General features: G+C 50.3%; 1 protein-coding gene across 3 annotated transcripts; it reads left to right on the top strand.

The window, feature by feature from the left end:
- The first annotated feature begins 730 nt into the window (after positions 1 to 730).
- On the top strand, positions 731 to 21,759 carry MYLK3 (myosin light chain kinase 3). 3 transcript variants are annotated; one of them, XM_077309541.1, is made up of 13 exons: positions 731 to 922; positions 9,113 to 9,203; positions 9,818 to 10,205; positions 11,665 to 12,209; positions 13,238 to 13,343; positions 14,018 to 14,111; positions 15,158 to 15,267; positions 15,981 to 16,122; positions 16,751 to 16,821; positions 17,322 to 17,450; positions 18,396 to 18,548; positions 19,376 to 19,508; positions 21,041 to 21,759. In XM_077309541.1, exons 1-13 carry the CDS (start codon positions 884 to 886, stop codon positions 21,098 to 21,100), a joined length of 2,061 nt encoding a protein of 686 aa, XP_077165656.1. In that variant the 5' UTR covers positions 731 to 883; the 3' UTR covers positions 21,101 to 21,759. The 3 variants fall into 3 exon arrangements, with proteins under 3 accessions (XP_077165656.1, XP_077165655.1, XP_077165654.1); XM_077309540.1 differs by lacking the exon at positions 731 to 922 and adding an exon at positions 1,855 to 2,277; XM_077309539.1 differs by lacking the exon at positions 731 to 922 and adding an exon at positions 7,244 to 7,906.
- The last annotated feature ends 3 nt before the right edge of the window (positions 21,760 to 21,762 follow it).

The raw sequence follows: 21,762 nt of genomic DNA, 5'->3' as shown, positions 1-21,762 counted from the left end.
CATACAATCACCTTCCCTTCCTCTCCCCACAACAGACACCCTGTGAGGTGGGTGAGGCTGAGAGAGCCCTGATATTACTGAAGAAGCAGTTGGTTCTTATATGCCGCTTTTCTCTAACTGAAGGAGTCTCAAAGCAGCTTACAATTGCCTTCCCTTCCTCTCCCCACAACAGACACCCTGTGAGGGAGGTGAGGCTGAGAGAGCTCTGAGAGAACTATTCGGTGAGAAGACCTCTAACAGCCCTGTGACTAGCCCAAGGTCCCCCAGCTGGCTGCATGCGGAGGAGCGGGGAATCAGACCTGGCTCGCCCGATTAGATGCTGCTGCTTTTAACCACAATGCCACGCTGGCTCTGTTTCTGGAAGAAAGGTCATCTGGTCATCGGCCAAGGGCAGCCATTGCCCTGGCATTGGGTGGTTCATTTCCCTCTTTCCTTCCTAACAGAACCAGCCTGGCTGGGCGTGAGGTCACCTCTCTGGCACAAAAGCGCAAGGAAGGATTTTACATGGACGCTGTTTTTGGCCCTGGCAGAATTCCTCCTTGTGAGAAAGACAAGCAGGAGAGAAAAGTAAACATCCATTAGAGATGGGAGGGGATTTGCCAGGGAGGGGGGGGCCCTGACCTTTCCGTTTAATCCCCCCCCCCCTACAAGGGAAACCCCTGGAGAAATATGCTTGCTCTGACGCAGAGAGAGTGGAGAATCACTGCTGCCTGGACAATGCTGGACAATGCAGGAGACGGTGGCTGATCCCTAAGTACCCATGCCTCCTGCTTTCTCCTTTCCGATTGGCACCCTGGTGGCCTCGAAGATTCTTCCATGATCCTCTTTCCTCCCAGGGCTGCCTCGCTTTCCGGCTCTTGGTGGCCCACCAAGGAACTGCTACATGCTGGTTTCCAGGTCGACGTTGGTGCGTGGATGGAAGGTACGGTACGAGTCCACCAGTGTCCTATTGGTGTCCGCAGGGCTTTCTTTAGAGAACGCGTTTTAGAAGCCGCAGGGATTTGGCAGTGGCTCTCGAGAAACCGGGGATGGACACTCACAACCCTATCGCTCTTTCACTGTCATCTGCCACCCCCTTGAACCTTCACAGAATAAGGTTCCTTTAGCCAAGTATGTGATGGTCGTTCCGTATTGGGAAGTTAAACGGAGTGTGCTTGTTAGCCATTGCTTTTGGAGAGGGAGCGTAAAAGCTGGACTGGATACCCCTAAAAATCTGAACACACAGAGAGAGAGAGAGAGAGGATGAAATATTAAGTTAGTTATGGAGAAGGTTGAGTTTGGCTGTGCTTTCTTGCAAGAAAAGGAGAGAAAAGCTGGGCGGTTTTGTACCCCGCTTTTTACTAACCAAAGAAGTCTCAAAGCGGCTTACAAAACAGGCCAGGAGAGAAAAGCTGGGCGGTTTTGTACCCCGCTTTTTACTAACCAAAGAAGTCTCAAAGCGGCTTACAATCCCACAGTCAGGTTGCAGCTGGTTTGCATCGGCCCTTCAAGGGGTTTTTAAGCCAAGAGGCAAACGGAGGCAACCTGCCCTTGCCTGCTTATGAACAGCAACGCTGGCCTTGCGAGGTGGGTCTCCCATCCAAGTACTGGCCAGGGCCGACCTTGCTTCGCTTCTGAGGTGGGATGAGATCAGGCCACCTTTGGCCGGGTCAGGCATTCCTCTTTCCTAATTTCCAACTTCCCTCCCCCCCTGTTAGCCCCCCGGCGGGGAGGAGACACCCAGAAAGCGATGGCCATCCAGAAACCACAGCGGCACGGGTGGGCAGGGACTTACCTACCCTGCGAGTATTTAATACATATTCTGTCTACTGGGCGTACCGGGCCAAGCCAGTGGTCTGGTCTCCCCATGGAAGCCAAGCTCCCAGCCCGGTTTCTTTCCCGGGCTCGATAACCGAGCCCCCGAAAGGGAAGCGGGTGACAAAACAGGGCCTCTCTCCAGAGTTCTAGACATCTCAGCGCGTCCAATTTGCACGGCAGCCTTTATCTGCCATTCAGGAAGTGAGCGGCAGGGATCCAGATAGGAGCCAGGAGGTGGGGGGAGATAAGCAAGTGACTGGGATGCGGGGGTCTCGGAGCAGATAAGGTGGAATGCCTCTTCTGGCAGGGTCCATGAGGCTTGCGTCTGGAATTCAGTGTCCGGCTGCCGGAGGCCCCGGCGGCTTGCCCAGCTAGGGGAAGGGGAACATGGGGACGTTGTACCAAGGCTCCGCGCCGCACAAGTCGCTCCGTTTGAGCATGGGGGGATCCTGCGTCTCCGACTACGTCAAGAAGTTTGCGGTAAGGGGATATGTTTCTTTGGGAAGGGTTTGGTATTGACACTGGCACGGACGATATTCGGGATTGGATGGCAGATACGCAACGGGGGCCTGGGATGGGACGAGGGTGGCCGGGTCCCCCCTGCCCACCGGCGGAGGATGGGGGGGGGTGAGGGTTGCCAGACCCCGGTTGAGAACCCCCTGGAGAATTGGGGATGGAGCCTGGGAAGACGGGGACCTCTGTGGGGTGCAATGCCAGAGCCCATCCTGCAAAGACTACATTTTTCTCCAGGGGAGCTGCTCTCTGTATTCTGGAGATGAGCTGGAATTCCAAGGGATCTCCAGGTCCCACCTGCAGGCTGATATCCCTATATGAGACCTCTGTGAATGTATTCAATCTGGAGAGCTGGGTTTGATTCCCCACTCCTCCTCCTTATGCAGCCGGCTGGGTGGCCTTGGGCCAGTCACAGTTCTCTCAGAGCTCTTTCTGCTCCATTTATCTCTCAGGATGTCTATTGTGGCATTCTAGGGTTTGTTTGTTTTTTTTTAGCTGGAGGGAGATCTAAACACACAACTTTATTGTTGTCTGTTGTCGGCGTTCTTTTGATGGGCTGGCTGCCATTGCTAGACTACTTTAAGCTCGCCTTTGGGGCCCTTTTATTTATTTATTTATATTTATATTTTTATACCGCCCTTCCCTACGGCTGTTTATCTGTTTTACTGTTTATCGGCCCAGTGTTATGGATGGTCAACACCACTACTTATGGTTTGGAGCACTGATGTGCATTATTGTAAGCCCTGCAAGGTAGGCTGACCGAGCAAGTGAAGTTGAGAAGCAGACTGGCTTCCCTAAAGCAGAAGTGATTTGAACCCAGGACATGCTGTTACTGGCTAAGCTGTACCAGCTCCCAGCTCCAACTGCGATATCTTCCGTTCAGATGCTTGCCTACATGGATGGGACTTTACATTCCTGACTATATGTTGAGATCGACAGGTGCCTTTTTTCTGCCCCAGCCTTTACACCAGAGGAAAGAGGGGTTTCTTGGTGACAGCATCTTCTAGAAAGCCAGCATGGTTTAGAGCGGCACCCTCTAATCTGGAGAACTTGGTTTGATTCCCCACTCCTCCTCCATATGCAGCCAGTCACAGTTCTCTCAGAGCTCTCTCTGCCCCACTTATCTCCCAGGATGTCTGTTGTGGGGAGCGGAACGGAAGGTGATTGTTAACTGCTTTGAGACGGATGAGACCTGCTGGATGGCCTTGGCCCATCACTGTTCTCTCATTCAGCCCCACCTACCTCCCAGGGTGTCTGTAGAGGGGAGAAGAAGGGAAGGCGACTATAAGCCACTTTGAGACTCCTTCGAGTAGTGAAAAGCGGTGTTTAAAATCAGCTCTTTTTCCTCATCTTCTTCTTCTGCTGCTGCTTGCTGACTCCTTCCTGGCTTTATTTGATGTGGTCACATTGGTAATTTCTTTTTTAAAAAACAGCCATTCCAAAACAGGATCCTCCACCTACAGCCTGCAGAGGTTTCGTCCATGTGACCCTCGTGGCTTTCCGCCACCGGATGTCCTTACATGCATGAACCAACCTGAGAGTTGGCATGGTCTGGTTAAGCCACTTGTCGACAAATAACTGTGTGTGTTTACGGCATGGGGAGAGGGTTGCTGATCTCCAGGAATTACAGCAGAGCACCAGATTATGGGAATCATTTCGCCTGGAGAAAATGGCTTCTTTGGGGGGGGGGGGTGGAGTCTATGGCCTTCTCCCTAGTTAAGGTCCCTCCAGATCTCCAGGAATCTCCCAGCCAGCAGTTGGTAACCCAGGAGGTCCCTTCCAACTCTATTCTTCTATGATTCTAATATCATGGGGTTGTTATAGCCAAGGGGGGTGTTTGTACGCAAATGGTCACAGAAATGCAATGTCTATCTCCATCCTCAGCCACGTTCTGGCTGAGTCTGGTATAAACTTCTGACTTTGCCCATTGACCTTTTCCTTATTGATCGTATGGCATGTGGGTGATTCAGCCAGGAGACCCTAAGATTATCTGGCAGCCAGACAAGAGACGATTGGAGGTGGTGTTCCATGGCTTGCCTACATCCTATGACCCTGAAATTCTTTGGAGGTTGCTTTTCCAAGTTCTAGACAGATCCGACTCTACTTAGATTTTGAGATGTGATGGGAGCGGGCTTACCTGGGCCATCCAGGTCGTGCATTCCAGCCCACAGGGTTGCTAACCTCCACCTGAGAGCTGGAGATCTCCTGGGATTATAGCTGATCTTCAGACTGCCTCAATTGCTTACTTATTCCACTTCTGCCAGAGGAAATGGCTGCTCTGGAAGGCGGACCCTACCGAGGTCCCTCCCCTCCCTAAACCCCGCCCTCCCAGACCCCACCCCCAAATCTCCAGGTCTTTCCGAACCCGGAGTTGGCAAGCCTGCCTGCCAGCCATTCTTTACAGAGTGCTGAGCCTCAGCTACCAACGCCTGTTTTCCCCGACCGATAAATTATTCTCGTACGTGCGAATGACGTCAAATGAAAATGTCACCGAGATCTAAATTGGCAGATGAGCATGCCGGAGATGATTGTTGCGGGAGCCCAGGCTGTCCGAGGGACGCTGACTTGGCAAGATTGTTTGCGGTGCGGCTCCCAGCTTGGCCGAGGAGGGGTGGGTGGCTGGCTGGCTGGAACTGGGCATGGCCCGGTGGAAACCTTCCCACTGGTATTGAGGCGAACAAGCAAGAGGCATGAAAGGCACATGGGGCCGGAGAGATGTGGAATGCACAGGCCGGATTAACCCGACGGCATTCCAGGGCAGCAGCCTGGGGCCCGGAATCACTGCTTCTCTTCTTGCTTCGAGACCCCCGTCCTTCCCCTGAAGGGGTTACTCGTTCAGCTTTGGCCATTGGGGAATGCAGGCTTTCCTTTGCAACCATTGCTCCGCAGACTCTGAAATATTTTGGCATGGTTTCTTTGGCAGCGATTAGCGTTGGGTTGCCAGCTCTGGGTTGGGAAGTCAAAGACGTGACACCTGGGCACTCAGAGGTACATGGGCTCCGCTCCCAAAATCGCTAGATATTTCTCAGCTTGGCAACGCTATTTCCAGGGGGCTTTCAATTTCTACAACTAAAACGGAACAAAAAGGACGCCCACGCACGCTCACACACGGATGCAGTTGTTGGGTTGTCCTCTGACAAACAATGGCATCGATTTTGGGGAATGGGTTTCTGGCCTTCCGCTCAGGGCATGCTTGGAAGAGGTGCCCCGTGTTCAAATACATCCCAGACTGTGATTTTGAATGTTATCTGCTGGTGCGGAAAATTTCTGTTAGGAGAAAAAAAAACCCCAAATCTTCCATGTTTCTGAATGCAGGGACCTCGATCTCTGCAGTTTGGCATTTGCACTGAAGTAAATTCAATAGCATTATAACGAATTAGGGTTGCTAGTTAAGAGGCTGCAAAATACCTGCAAGTTTTGGGATGTCGCCTAAGGAGGGCAGGACTAGAGCCCACCTTCCAAAGTGGCCATTTTCTCCAGGCAAACCGATCTCTGCCACCTGGAGGTTGGTTGTAACAGTGGGAGATCTGCAGCCACTAACTGGAGGTTGGCAACTGTACAATGAATGGTGCCAGCGAGTTTTAGTTCAACCCTAAGTGGGAACCGACAGACGCAATTAACTGCAACTCTTCAACTGGCCTCTTCTTAAAATGGACCGGTTTCTCCGCATTTCTTGAGAAAGGTGTTTTTCAGAGCGCACCGCATGTCTACCCTGAAGGATGCTCCACAACTGATTTCCCTCTTTCTGTAGCATTTGGTAGCTACTGTTTCATAGAATCATAGAATCATAGAGTTGGAAGGGGCCATACAGGCCATCTAGTCCAACCCCCTGTTCAACGCAGGATCAGCCCTAAGCATCCTAAAGCACCTGTTTGGAAATGTGGGAAATGCCTTTCAGCCCCCCCCCCCCCAAGTTCTTGTGGTTAAAGTACCTAAAAACATGATTTTCTTGTTCTGAGGAGGCTATTTCTGGCCGCATGGGATTCTCTAAGACAGGGGTAGTCAAACTGCGGCCCTCCAGATGCCCATGGACTACAGTTCGCATGAGCCCCTGCCAGCGAATGCTGGCAGGGGCTCATGGGAATTGTAGTCCATGGGCATCTGGAGGGCTGCAGTTTGACTACCCCTGCTATAAGGGGAGGGGGTGGAGGACAGTCCTTAAATGTGGCCCAGAAACAGTGTCCTTTTGAACATTCTCCGTGAAAGTCCTGAAAACATTGGTTCACATGAACACGTGTTCAATCCCCCACCTCACCACCCCGCAAATATCATGGGCACCGATGCCCTTCAGAAATAACCGGTCGGAAAACCCCTCTGTCTGAACAGCAAATCCTTTTTTCGAAGAGGGCAGGATTAATGATTTTGCTGTTAATTGTGGAAACAATTTTGATTTGACATCTTGTGGATTTTTTTTTTTTTTTAACAACGGGGGCTCTCTTGGCACCGACGGAAGAATTTCGTTTGAGTTGTTGACAAAGGCAGGCTGGTACTAGATATGTACTTCATATCACTGTCATGGCGCTCTATTTTTAAAACCCAACTGCCAGCCAACCTGGAGCACAACAAGTGTGTGTGTGTGTGTGTGTGTGTGTGAGAAAGAGAGAGGAGAACATTGTGTATGCATTTGTGTGGGACAACACCAGGCCCAGTTTTTATACGTTTCTCTAGTGACAGTCGATAATATTTTTCCGTGAGGGTCGTTTTGATCATTGGTCATCTCTGCTGAGTGGAAAACCCGATCGAAATCTGACCCTTCCCCTCTTCCCCGCGGCCTTTGCCAATTCTGAAGATGGCTGGTTTTCATCAGCCTCTTGAGAAAAGAATTTTAAATGGTTCTGTGACGTCAAGAAGCATGGCGGGGAGAAGGGTGGGGGAAAAAATAACCCCTCTTCAAGCCCACCGCTAAATTACCCTGGCCACGATGAGCACCCTGTAAGAAAACAAGATAATACATAACCGCCAAACCGCAGACTCGCGTTCCGCATCGCGGCTAATCAACAACACCCTCCCGGAACGTTCCAGAATTTCCCTTTCATTCCAAAGAGATTCAGGGCGATGGACTTGTCAGAGGGCGGCCCTCCCATGTAAGAGGGACACAGCCTAATCTTCTCCCCGCGTCATGTCTGAAGGCAACACCGTGTCCGGAAAAGATTTCTCGAGCGCGATGGACGAAAAACTGAACCTCCTGAACGAAAAAGTCGACAAGTTGCTGCATTTCCAAGAAGACGTGACGGGAAAGCTGCAGAGGGTCGATCGTGGGCTTGACCACTTGGGGAAAGGTCTTCAGAAGGCCACTGCATCACGAGCATGTGGCGATCCAACCGGTGGAGCAAAATGGGGGGTGAAAGCAGAGGACGGGGCTCCGTTGACGGAGACCCAAAAGATGTGCTCTGAGGTTTTGAAGCTGATGAAAATGGTGCATCAAGACGACATGAAGTACGGGGAGAGGTTGGAAAAGGTGGAGAGAATAGTGGACTCAGTAGATAAACTTGTTAAATACTTGGCAGAAATGCTAAAGGATTCCAAAGTGATAGATTTCATTCTGAAGGGTGGCGTTCCTTGGAAGAAAGGGAGCCCGGTTGAAATCCTAGAGGAGGTTAGTGACTCGGTATTTTTGTATCTTATTAACTGTTTTATTAATTTGTACACCTCCTAATGAGGACCCAGTCATTACCGTTTGACTGGGGTAATGAATAAATGGTAATGACTGGGGAAGGCCCTGGCAAACCACCCCGTATTGAGTCTGCCATGAAAACGCTAGAGGGCGTCACCCCAAGGGTCAGACATGACTCGGTGCTTGCACAGGGGATACCTTTACCTTTACCTAATGGGGACCCAAAGCAGCTTATGTTGTTCTCTTCTCCTCTGTTGCATCCTCACAGCGACCCTATCAGGGATCGTAGGCTGAGAAGGTTCTAATGGTAGATGGAGGATCCCATGCAGCAACCGTCTATGTGTTTTGTGGGTCCCCCAAAAGACACTGATGACTGCCATGCAAAATCCTCCATACTGATATGCAAAAGCGTTGTATACTATTGTGAAAAGACAACTTGTAAGGTGTAAATTGATTGATTAGAAATAAGTGTTGGGAGCTACTGAGGGAAGCGGTTACCCTGGAAACGTGTGATAATCCAAGTCAAATCACGATGAGTGATAATCTGGCTCTCATTGTTACTTAACAAAGAGGAACTTATTGAACTTGTACCCATCCACATCGGCTTTTTTTCTTCTCCAGAACCTTCAGGTGGTACCTGAAGACATCCAGCAATCACAACAGGAGACCACAGGAATTCACTTTCCCTGGAGGACAATGGCTGTTCTGGGGCATGAGCTCTATACCCCCTCAGATCCCTTGCCTCCTCAAACCTTGCTTTCCCTAGCATCCATCCCAGCTCTCCAGGGCTTTCCCAAATCAGAGTTGGCAACCTGAGACTGAGGCATCTTCCACTGAAGGCAAGGGTTCCTACTGCTGGAAGACTGTTGACTGACTGGAACCCGTCTTCTGCCGACGGCAGATCCGGTGCAGATGTCCAGATGTATGCCATTATTATATGAATTATGCTGACCTTTACTGCATTGTTCCTTTCACCACAGTGTCTCCAGTTCAGCAATTCTAAGTTCCAGGGAGAAAGTCAATCAATTATCAAAGTCAATCAATTAACCCACCCATGTCCATTTTAAGTGCTTTTGTTTTTTTTTCCTGAAGGGCAGTCCCCAGAACAGGTTCAAGCCTTGCCTGTTTGCTTCCAAGAGGCATTTTGACTAACGAAAGCTGAATTTTCCTCTGGGTTCTGTTCCTTAGACGAAAGACAAACCAGAAGAGAAAGCGTTGAAAGGGAAGCATGTCCCCGGCGAGAAAGGCATCCAAGCCGAAGGCAAGAATTCCTTGGAAGGTATTGTTCTGACATTTAAGGGCACTTTGGGGACGATAGAGATAGCTTGAGGAATGCCGAGGTTTAGTTCCTGACTGGGGGGGTGCTACTTACAGAGGGAGGTGGGACCTCCCCCCCCCCGTTTTTTCCTTCGCGTAAGAAGACACCAGTTGCAACTTGCAAAGGGAAAAACTGTGATGTAATTCCTTTGAGCAGGACAGGAACAAAACTCTAGAGCAGGGGTAGTCAAACTGCGGCCCTCCAGATGTCCATGGACTACAATTCCCATGAGCCCCTGCCAGCGAATGCTGGCAGGGGCTCGTGGGAATTGTAGTCCATGGACATCTGTAGGGCCGCAGTTTGACTACTCCTGCTCTAGACTGAAAATAAAAACGGACAGGACTCTCTCTCTCTATTTAATCTTTTAAAAATTTAACTAACAGAATTAGCCTCTCAGCCCCACTTCCCTCACAGGGTGTCTGTTGGGGGGAGAGGAAGGGAAGGCGACTGTAAGCCGCTTTGAGACACAGGAGGCCTGCTGGGTGACCTTGGGCCATCCCCAGTTCTCTCAGAGCTCTCAGCCTCACCTGTCCATGCTAATGCTCTTCCTGTCATGAATGCAATTCTCACTTTAGACGACAAAAGGCAGAAAAAGTTGGATGAACCTGTGGGAGGATGCGAAAAGATGAACTCAGCTGGGACAGACCTTTCCAAAGCTGACTCCGGTCCATGCAGGAAAGAAAGGACGGCCCAGGGTGAAACCACAGAAACTTTGGGTTGCCAACAGCAAAAAGACGTGGTCATCGGAGCCCTGGACCAAAACGACAGTCTTTGCTGCATCGGCGGAAGCGGCCCGCCAGGACCGGAGAATACAGGCAGAGCTTCAGGTCTGGAAGATCCTCCAACGCAGACTGTCAATCCAAAGCCCACGGAAAGTAAACAAGAGGCTTCTGAGTTCATGTCTCCAACTCAGAGAGCTGTGCCCTCCGCTTCCAAGCCTGGCGAGGAAGTTATACAGACGAGGTATCGATGTGTCTTTGAGCTTTCCAAATCGGGAAGGCGAGATCTTTGGAGGGGGGTGGAAGCAGCAGTGTGCCAGGATGGGCGGAAATGCAGGGCACAAAGATTTTGTGTTCGGCATCGGATGTTGAACGCGAGAAACAGCAAATACCAAATGTCTGGGCTAGGTTGGGTTCCACTTACGTCCAGCAGAGGGAGAAAAACCCCATCGGAATCTGGCTCCCCTGAATGGGTGATGCGGTTTTCCAGACCTGTCGGAGTTCATCACTGACAGCCATGGGAATCAGGGCTGGATCCCGGCTGCTGGGCCCAGGTGGTGCACAGGTAGCACCTGTGCCCAGGTGGTTCTGGTGCCTGCTCTGATGGCTTTGCTCAAGAGGCCTGGGCTGTGACAGGCTTCTTGCCTTGATACACTAAGTCTGTAGTTTGCAGGCTTATGCTGTGAGAAATACATTGAAAAGACTTGCATATCTAGAGGAGGTTGCCTGCTGCCTCTCTGCACGATCCCCTACATGGCTCCTTCATTTCATAGAGAGAAGTAGGGACACGCTTGTATCACCCGGTCCTCAAGATTATCACCCTTGTGTCTTCTTAGAGTATAGCTGCAGTCAAAAAGAAATATCTCTGCTAGAAGAAATGACAGAGAAATGTCATCATGTTACTGTCCAGTTTGAGTCTAGTAACAACTTAGAGACCAGCAAGAGTTTAGGGTTGCCAACTCTGGGTTGAGATTTTTTTTTTCTGGTGTGTGGGGGGGGGGCAGAGCCTGCTTAAGGTTGGGTTGAGGGAGGGGGAGACCTCAGCATGGTACAATGCCGTAGAGCAGGGATGGCCAAACTGTGGGTCTCCAGATGTCCATGGACTACAATAACCATAAGCCCCTGTCAGCATGGTCAATTGGCAAGGGCTCATGGGAACTGTAGTCCATGGACATCTGGAGACCCACAGTTTGGCCACCCCCAATACAGAGTCCGTCTTCTGACGTGGCCAGTTTCTCCAGCCAAGCCTACCTCGCAAGGTGGTTGTGAGAAGAAAACAGAAGTGAGGAGTACAATGCTGTAAACTGCATTGGGGAGAAAGATGGGGGGGGGAATGATAAAATTTCCCTCCATATGAAGGCCCCTCTTCTAGCTGAATGGATCGACAGGCTACAACCTGGTCCCTTGAAACCAAAGTACGATTATAGCATTATAGTATATATATAATAGTAACATTTCAGAGGACCAAGTTGCCTGCCTGCAGCCTAGAAACTCTCACTGCCAGTTTAAAACTTGTGTTGGATGGCTTCTCGATCCTGCCCTTTCATGCTATGATGAATGGGAGTGCCATGCAACTGGAAAGGGTGCAAAGCAGGGCGTGTGTGTGTGTGGGGGGAACATCTGGAGAAGGCCACAGCTGCACCCCTCAGGATTTCCCGGGGCAATGACGGTGCTCTCCGAGCTGAGATATGTTTGCTTTGCAGGATTTCCGTCAACGTGCAAGGCAGCGATGCCCGACAGGGGCCCCTGAAGAGCCAAGACAGAAATGTCGGAGGAGGCCATGCTGGTAAAAGCGTCCGAGTTCCCATCCCTCAGCCTCCCCCTCCAGCAGGTGAAGGTGCCAAACGTTGCCCAGAGCCTTGTAAAGGTAAGCCGGTGTCTAAGAGCGGCAGGATCGATCCCTCTCCGGGTGGAAAAGGGGCCAAGCTTTCCGATAAGCAAGGCGAACGGACGCTGAAGCTGGCAGACCAAAAGCCATTTGCGAAGGCTGAAGAGAAAGGAGAGCTAAAAGGCAAGGCCGTGGGCGCCGTTGCTAAGGATGCGGGGAAAGATCCAGGGGCCACAATGAAAAGGCCCAAAGAAGCATCAACGACGAAGAAAGACTCTAAAAATGATGGCAAACTGGAGACTGTAGAATCTGGTGGCCCATCTCCAACAGACCAGGAAAGCGGATCTGGCCAGCCTGCGGGGAAACCATCCCAAAATGTTGCCTTAGTAGAAGCTGGTAAAAGGGAAGAAGTGATCGTTGGTAAGTAATTGGCAAGAATACCTGTTCACAAAGCTACTGCTTGTTTGAAATTGGCTCCACTGACCCCCCTCCCTGAAAACCCCAGGGACTAGTTGCTAGGCAGTAGCTCTGTTTTCGGACTGCACTGCTTCAGACTGCAGGTGGGACATATATGACTGAGCACTCTTCTCCAAAAGAAAATATTGCCTGCAGTTAGAAACCTAGCATGTCAGGGAAAGGGCCACCCTTCTCTCTAGCTTTCTACATGCGGGGATTGTTTATTCGATATGCAAAGTTATACTGTTTTTTGGGGTGCACAAAGCCCTACCCACCCCATCACCCACCAGTGTCCTGGGATGGATGGGCCTGGAATACCTAACCCAATTCAAAGTCTTTCACATCTTTTTAAAACCAGAGAGGCCAGGGATTGAACCCAGGACCTTTGACACGTAAAGTGAATGGTTTATCCCCTGAGCCATGGATAAAGGTCCAACCAGGGTGAGGTTTTACTGATCACAGAGGTGGGGCTTGGTCCTCATCAGAATCTTGGAAAGATTTTCTCCTTTAGTTAATTTCCCAAGTTTATTTTCTCTTGCATCCCCCGGGGTTGGAACACCCAAATAAGTAGAGAATCTAACCTCTTCAGCAGGTCTGGCCGTTTGGCTGTTTTCATACAGGGCAGGATTTTGGATTCAAGAATTTCACTGCTGTGCTCCTTCCAGCGGAGTCAGTTAATCCGTTTAATACCGTGCAAGGAGCGCTCCAAAGCACTTTAAAACTCAGTGGAATTATTATTACATTTGCATGCATGTGCAGAGAGGCAGGTCTCTCTGGGCTTCCTTTCCTTGTTCTGGGATACATTTCCTTGGAAATACTTTGAAGCCACTGGAAAAGCCGGTGTCTCTTACGCTATGCACTTAGCTAATGTGTTCGGCTGTGCTTTGATGCATTCCCCTTGCGATGTGCGGGCGGAAGAAATCAAACCACACGCAAGCAGGCTGCATGTTGCCCCTGTAAATGCATGAAATGGCTGTTTTCTCCTCCTGCAGACGACAGCCCTCCGCCCCCGGCCCCCTTTGAGCACCGCATCGTCAGCGTCAAGCAAACCGAGGTGTCTACGGCCTTTTCGATTTGCCACCATGAAGTCTTGGGAGGGTGAGTCTGGCTGTGTCGCTTTTAGCGAAATGTTTTCCTGCATCCCCCAAAGATTCCAAAGTACAAACGGCTTGTGTTTGAAGCCCTTGCAAGGGTTTTGCTTTTTAAAACCGGTTATTTTCAGAGAGCAGACTTGGGGCCCCCAAGATAGAAACAGAAGGAACCCAGACCCGTTTCCCAATTCTGGAAAGTGGGAACCAGGAATTGATTTCACCCTTGTAGAAATTGAGATCTTCTTCTTGTTGGCTTCCGTGTCGTTTAGCAAATGACAAGTAACAACCCCCCCCCTCCCCAATATCTGCACAGATATAACTTTGGTTAAAGCCCTGCAGAAGGACACCAGGGGAGGCGTGGACAGCTACGGTCTCCAAGAAGGCCAGCGCTAGGCGGCTGTCCCACTGTGAAATGGGGGGGAAACAAGCAGGAGGTAATATTTTAACATAATCACCGAACAACTGGCTGGAAAGATCAAGAATAATCCTCTCTAAGCTGGGAGAAAGAGGAGCTCGGGCGCTCCTCCTGACCTCCCAATTCTGCCCGCTTTGTACCAGGTTATTTTTAATCGACGATAAGAATAGTTCCCCTCCAGAGGCGTCCGCAGAGGCCCCTTAGGCGTCCCCCTAAGTCCTTTTCCTTTTAGGCATCATCATGCGTCTTCTCCAATCCGTCAACAGGGGGCGTTTTGGTGAAGTCCACAAATGCACCGAAAAGTCCACGGGGCTCTGTCTGGCGGCCAAGATCATCAAAGTCAAAGCGGCTAAAGAAAGGGTAAGGATCCGGTCCGCTGTCCAAATAAAGGAAGGCGCGGATTGTTTTGGGCATATTATGAAGACAGAACCGTGGTCGTCGCTGTGTGTAACTATGCAGGATCTGACCTGGCTGTTTCTGCCTATTCTTTCTTCCCACTGCACACTCCCTCGGGGTGCCCTACCCTCCCGGAGCAGCATTTTCTGCTAGGGTGGGAGGGGAAAGTGAGGAAACTCCATCCTGCCCTTGAAAAAGACAGCTGGGATCCCAACTCAATACTTAGGAGCAACAGAAGCCATTGATGGGCCAACCCAAAGGCTCATCTGTACCCTGAGGGATCCCGACTCCTTCCAACGAACCATAGCTGAATGGCAAGCAAGCTGCCAATGGGCAGGCCAACAAGAATTTTCATCAAGGCCTAAGCTTTGGGGTGCACACAAATTTCTTCAGACGCAATGAAATGGGAATGGCCAGTCTGTACATGCAGGTAGAGGGTGAACAGTGAATTAGCATACTGCATAACAAAGATGTTTGCTGCTCCCCCTTTACCTGTATGGTACTTTGAATTCTATTGCCTGTCCCGTCCATCCACCCACCCACCCACCCATCCATCCATCCATCCATCCATCCATCCATCCACCCACCCATCCACCCACCCAATTACATTTAGATACCCCCCTCCCCTGCGACTCAGGGCAGCTTGCGTTGCAATTTGTGGTGCATTCCAGGGAACATCATTTTTTTGAACATTGACAACACACATTACCTCTGAACATACAATAATTCAGAACACACAGTACCTCTGATGGTAGAGTTCAAAGCAATAACATGTTCGGCCTTCCGCATCAACCTTCAGCATCTAACTGTGAGATGTCCTTGGTGGTGGGAGGGGTCTCCAGGCTCCGGTTGGTGGGCCTGCTTCATTGGCCTGGTGGGAGAGCTCCATTTAGCATGATAATGACAGGGGCAGCTGTTTTCCTTGTTGTGTACTGCGACAACGATGATAGCAAGGAATCCTGCAGGTTGTTGAGAGGGCTAACAAATATCCTCAATCTCCAATGTTTCAGGAAGAGGTGAAAAACGAGATAAACATAATGAACCAGCTCAACCACGTCAACTTGATCCAGCTTTACGACGCTTTTGAGGGCAAGAACAACCTCACCTTAATCATGGAATAGTGAGTGTCTAATCCCCTTTGGGCAGTCTAACCACTAGGCCAGGCTTTTCTCAACCAGAGTTTTGTAAAACCCTGCGGTTTCTTCATGACCCAGGAAGGGATGGGATGTTAATTAATTTTATGTATATTGTTAACATTTGTTGAACATTTATTAGGTGATATGACCATATACGGTCATGTCGACCCCCTCCCGAAATGGCCAATGATGGGCCTGGAGGAGGCAGGAAGGGGAGGGGCCCCGGGTGGGCGTGTCCGCACCACTGCTTCCCAGCCGTATTCTGCACTATTGTGCCACTTCCTGGGTTTCTCAAAGCCTGAAGAATGTTTCAGGGGTTTCTCACTGGTAAAAAGGTGGAGAAAGGCTGCACTAGACCATGTTTTACTACGGTTATTCTTATTTATGTATTGTTTGGGTATATTTCCAAGAAATGTGGAAAGATGGAAACAGCTGTCAAGTCACAGCAGAGATATGGCAGCCCCATAAGGTTATAAAGGCTAAACAGAGATTATTGTCAGCCATTGCCTGCCTCTGCATAGCAACTTCCTCAGGGGTTTCCCATCCAATTTCTAACCAGGGCCAACCCTGCCTTGTTTCCCCGATCTGTCCTGGGCTCTCCAGGTGAGGGCTTCTGAGAACTACAAAGTGGAAGAAGAACAACTCAGCCAGGTAGTGTTGAAAACATATTTTCCCGCCTGCATTCTGTCTCTGCTAGCGTTGACGGCGGCGAACTTTTTGACCGGATCACGGACGAAAACTACCATTTGACTGAACTGGACGCCATCCTGTTCACCAAGCAGATCTGCGAAGGGATCCACTACCTCCACCAACAGTATATCCTTCACCTCGACCTCAAGGTGACCGAGGGTTTCGGCTTCTTGCTCAGCTACTAAAACGACTGTGTTCGAACTCAGCCCAACCTGCAGGGAGAATGTTGGAGTGTGTGTGTGTGTGTGTGGTGTTTTGTTTCTAATCTGACCTTTTGCAGATAAACACGGCTGCTGTCTCGGTGAGCAGGCCTCAGATTGCTGCCACGACTGGCTCCAGACATAAGAGGCGGTGTGGCCAGCTCAGCTGGGGTTCTGGCTGGCTTGCTCTGTGGCCACGTGAGGCTCACCTGGCCGTGCGTGAGAGTCATGAAAGGTGGGCTAGGTGGGGCCATCCTGGTGGCCTTATAACTGGGAATGCCCTGATGCCTGACATCTTTTCTCCTCCTTGCTGGAATCTGTACCCCACTTTTTACTACCCAAAGGAGTCTCAAAGGGGCTCACAATCGCCTTCCTTTCCTCTCCCCGCAACAGACACTCTGTGAGGGAGGTGGGGCTGAGAGAGCTCTGAGAGAATTGTGACTGGCCCAAGGCCACCCAGCTGGCTGCCTGTGGAGGAGTGGGGAATCAAACCCGGTTCTCCAGATTAGAGGCTGACGCTCTTAACCACTTTGCCACGTTGGTTCTCTGTCACCTCAGTAACCTCTTTTCTTTGCAGCCCGAGAATATCCTTTGCGTGAATCGCACTGGGAACCAGATTAAAATAATCGATTTTGGACTGGCAAGAAGGTAAAACTCTTTGTTTTTTCTCCCCTGCACTTCTCTTCTAAGTTTTTCCTTCTCAGGCTCTGCAGGCCTGTATGGCAACCCACTGAAATCCAATAGGAGTCACAGACAAACCATATAGCTGTGCTATGGGGCCAGCACCCCATGCGAAGGGGGCTCATCACGTTTGAGCACTCAGGGTGGTCTGAAAGTTGGAGGCTACAAAGGCTGGATCCAGTTCAAAATCTCCACTTGAGCCAGCCCTCTTGGGCAGGCAGAAAGGCAAAGAAAAGATGCCGTAGCTCAGGGGTGTCCAAACTGTGGCCCTCCAGATGTCCATGGACTACAATTCCCATGAGCCCCTGCCAGCGAACGCGTTCGCTGGCAGGGGCTCATGGGAATTGTAGTCCATGGACATCTGGAGGGCCACAGTTTGAACACCCATGCCGTAGCTTGGGAATAGTCAAGGTGCCCTCTGGCAGGAATACTTCGCTGAGGTCACCCTTTCCTCATTTCTGGTCCAGGTACAAGCCTCGCGAGAAGCTGAAAGTTAATTTCGGCACGCCGGAATTCTTGGCTCCTGAAGTGGTGAACTACGACTTTGTGTCATTCCCCACGGACATGTGGAGCGTGGGCGTCATTGCGTACATGCTGTGAGTAAACTTTCGGGAGGGAGGGAGGGAGGGAGGGAGGGGGGAGTGCTGACAACAGAACCTTTGTAAGCTGATACCTCATAGCCAGAAGGCTGAAAATTACTCCTGAAGCACATTCGGACCCCTGGAGAGCAAAATTAGTTTGGGAGGGGGGGAAACAATGAGTGTACATGTTAGAATGTAGCCATAACAAAGCTACATCCATCAGCATGTTCTCTTCTGCATGCCGGCAGCGCCCTGCTTAAGGAAAGGTAGCCTGTCAGTAAAAAACCTAATGTAAGGATGCTAATCCCCAGGTGGGATCTGGAATCATAGCTCATTTCCAGGAGACAGAGAGCAGATCCCCTGGAGAAAATGGCTTCTTTGGAGGGGGGACTCCACAGCATTATATTCCACTGAAGCCCCTCCCCTCATAGCTGGCTCCACCCCCAAAGTCTCCAGGTATTTCCCAACCCAAAGCTGGCAACCCTATCTAGGTGCAGAGGCATTTGGAGTACTTCCCCACTATGGGGAATATATTCCTGGGGTTTTGTTGTTCATATTAAGGATTTTTTTTTACTGCAGTTTACTAAATTAGGCTATTTAAGGCAGCCATTGTGTGAGCTCCCATGGCAGAGTACAGATTCGCACCTGGGTCCCACAGACCCACCTCCAACACTCTAAACCAGGATTTTCCAACCAGGGCTTTGTGAAACCCTGGGGTTTCTTGATGGCTCTGGAGGGGTTTCCTGAAGGGGTGGGAGTTAATGTTTTTAAATGACCAATGATGGGCCTGGAGGGGGTGGGAAGGGGAGGAGCCCGGGGTGGGCGTGTCCACAGCTGTGCTTGCCCACCATCTTCTTCACGGTGCCATTGCTGGGTTTTTTTGAAGCCTAAAGAATGTTTCTGGGGTTTCGCAATGGTCAAAAAGAATCTCTACACAGGATCTTCCTTTTGCTGCTTCAGGCTCAGCGGTTTATCGCCCTTCCTTGGAGAAACGGACACGGAGACGATGAATTACATTGTGAACTGCAGCTGGGATTTCGACGCAGAAGCGTTTGAGCAGGTGTCGGAAGACGCAAAAGACTTTGTGTCAAGACTCCTGGTGAAGGAAAAGTGGTACGGGGCTTCTTCTTCAAAACTGTGCTCAGAACAGGTTTCCCTTTTTCCCTCCCACGTGAGATACTCTCCGTAGCCCCTTCAGAAAGTCCTGCTTGAATTATTCAAGGCTTGTGATGTCTTTCCCAGCAATATTTTGCTCTGTTGTCATACTACATTTTGTTAAGGAAAAGGCGTTTCGGCAGTTTTGCAGCACTTTGAGCCAGCAGGATATGCACAGCTTTCAGGCAGAACCAGTGGCTGATTTTCAATCTCATGCCTGCAGGAGGAGCTCGGCTGAAAAGACAAGAAGGTGTCATAAGACTAGCATTCTGCTGTTTGCCCCAATCTGTGTTTTGCTCTGGTACTTCCACATAAACAGGCTTTTTTTTTGGGGGGGGGGTATTAATCAAGAGGTGTTCCCATGACACAATAGACTTCCAGGCATGCTGCATGAATACGGAGTGCATTCCCGGGGGCAAAGGTGACGATAGTCCTTCAACTCTTAAAGAGGTCCAGGTGAGTCGTAGAGTCCTCCCTAGGTGCCACCTGGCTTATAGGTAAGATCCTGCTTACACCCACCATTTCTGTCCAGGGATTCCCAGCCTTGTGATATATCCCCCTTGCATCTTCCTCACTCATGTACGGACCCCACATGGTCTCTCCGTGGATGCTGCAAGTCTGGCACCTGCTTTTACATTTCATGCCAGCATTTCCTTGGGCTCCAGATCGGTTAGAAGGAAATGCCCGCTGTTTCTTTCCAGTGACTTGGCTCAATGGACAGGCGCAGTGATGCTTGCCTTCCAGGCTGCCTGTTCACCAGTCCCCTCTTTTCCTTGTCTTCTCAGTGGGCGGACAAGCGCAGCAAACTGCCTGAAACATGAATGGCTGACGGACCTTTCCGGCAAAGCTCAGAAGACCAAGGTCCGCTTGAAGTCCCAGCTTTTGCTCCAGAGTTACATGACCCACAAAAAATGGAAGGTAAAGCTGACAGGGGCTGCTTGCTTTCGCTATGGTCCGGCTATTGTTCTATTGTTTATTTATTTATGCATGCAATTTATATACCGCCCCTCACTGACGTCTTGGGGCAGCATATATAGAACCATTAGAATGCACATTCTCCCGCAGCACAGTTCTCATTTTGGGGGGGTTCCAGTTGCCCTACGGTAACCCCAGAAAAGAAGGAATTTGCTGTACAAAGAAAGAAATGTCACCATTTCCCCTGTGGGAAGGATCACTCTTCATGGTCAGAATTACAACCATCGGACAGCTGCTGTTCCCTGCCTCGATCATGTCAACGCTCTGAATCCTCAAAAGGTTGCCATGAAACCAGAGGGCAGCTCCACTTAAGCGGATGACACACCGGCTCTTGGACAGAGTCTGCAACAAGCATGAGATGCGATTATCAAGCCCCCTCCGGGGCTGAAAGATGGGATGCAACTGTAAAAAGAGAATCCAACATGGCCCAAAATAGCCAAGGTCCACTTCCTGAATTGCAGGACTTTTTGGAGATGGCTTTTGTTTAGTTGGTGCTGCGTTTCTCCCTCATGATTTTCAGGAATTGCCGAATGCTTTGCTTGTTTAGAGATGCATCCCCCAGGTTTCTACCCAGGGGGTACCCCAAAGCAGCTTATTATCTCCTCTTTTATTTTATCCTCACATCAACTCTGTCAGGTGGGGGGTGCGTGGTCAGCTCAAGGTCACTCTGCAGAGCATCGTGGCTGGGTGAAGTCATTCAGATCTGAGGCCCAGTGCTCTGACCACTGCACTCTACTACCTCTGAGGTGGAACTGCTTAGCTTCTGAGATCAGGCTTGCTTGGGTTAACTTGGTCAGGGATAAAGAAGATGCTTTGAGTAGGATGTGGCAAACAGGAATCAAACTGGACATTGAGGGCAGCTAGATTCGAATCCAGGGACATCTTCCAAGACCAACCAGGGAGTCCTTTCTTCTCATGAGGTGGCCAAAGTATCTGAGTTTCATCTTCAGGATCTGGCCTTCCAAGGAGCAGTCAGGGCTGGTCTCCTCTAGGACTGACCGGTTTGTTTGCCTCGCAGTCCAAGGGATCACAATTACATCTTGCTAAATATTGGCTCAACTTGCTCATTAATTGTGGCTTAGGGTGCATTTCATGATATTACCTGATTAGCGGGCGATGGTGGGTTGAAGGTGAAGCTGCACTGTGCCAGCAGAGCATGACCTCGGAACTGACCCCCACTTATGTTGTTCTGAGCTCCCCAAAGTAACCCCCCCACACTGCCTCCCTTCTTTTGAGAGCCAGCATGGAGTAGGTTAAGAGCAGTGGCCCCTAATCTGGAGAACCGGGCTTGATTCCCTACTCTTCCTCCACAGGTGGCCAGCTGGGCGACCCTGGGCTAGTCACAGTACTCTCAGAGCAGTTCTGTCAGAGCTCTCCCAGCCCCACTTACCTCACCGGGTGTCTGTTGTGGGAAGAGGAAGGGAAAGGTGTCAGGATGCTTGTTGAGGATAACAAACCACCCCTTTTTTTTGCAGAAGCATTTCTACGTGGTTGCCGCTGCCAACCGTCTAAGGAGATTCCCGAGCCAGTCTTAGAGCTCGTCGTAACCCACGTGAGGAGAAAAGCAATGGACTCGATTGATTCGAGCCTGCAAGTCCCCTTCTTCCCCGTTTGACAAGAAGTCTGTATTCTTCTCCATCTCATTGGCTGAAAGTATCCTCAAGGCTCCACCTTCAGCCTAGCAGGCCTCCCTCTCTCGAAGGGAACCCGTTCAACTTTGACTAATCATCACGGGAAGAGAAGCTTGAAATACACATTTCTTTAATTCAACTCCCCCGCCCCCCCCCCCCTTTGAAGGACAGTAAGCATTTTGTACTGGTTGTGAACTTTTAGCATATGGTGGGAAGGTCTTCTCGAAAAAGGGAGGACAATTCTTGTTGTGATTGTGCTGGAATGTTCTCAGATATCCACTGTGAAAACAGCACGAAGGATACAGCAGGAAAGATGGGCTCTTCTTAGCACCCTTTTGACTCTTCGGTACTATAGTGCTTTGCCCCTGCTTTCATTTACCCCCGCTGACCCTATGCCTTGTGGCAGGGTTCCCCTCCCCCTTGCTGAGCCTGCAGGCCATATTGTCATTTTGGTTGCACAATGCTTTAAAAAAAAAATCATTTGGGGTATGCTGACATTGTGGACTAGCAGCATGAAAGGCGAATTAAACACTGAACCTCTGATATTTGCAAAACAAAACAAACTG

The sequence above is a fragment of the Paroedura picta genome, chromosome 14 (genome assembly GCF_049243985.1).
Source record: "Paroedura picta isolate Pp20150507F chromosome 14, Ppicta_v3.0, whole genome shotgun sequence".
Lineage (NCBI taxonomy): Eukaryota > Metazoa > Chordata > Lepidosauria > Squamata > Gekkonidae > Paroedura > Paroedura picta.
The sequence above is the reverse complement of the archived record's forward strand: the minus strand, read 5'-3'. Positions and strand labels throughout refer to the sequence as shown.

Coding starts and splice junctions, on each gene's coding strand:
- MYLK3 (XM_077309539.1), top strand. CDS start 7,430: ATGTCTGAAGGCAACACCGTGTCCGGAAAAGATTTCTCGAGCGCGATG. Junction 13,344..14,017: donor CACCATGAAGTCTTGGGAGG/GTGAGTCTGGCT, acceptor ATCCGTCAACAG/GGGGCGTTTTGGTGAAGTCC. Junction 17,451..18,395: donor GGCGTCATTGCGTACATGCT/GTGAGTAAACTT, acceptor TTGCTGCTTCAG/GCTCAGCGGTTTATCGCCCT.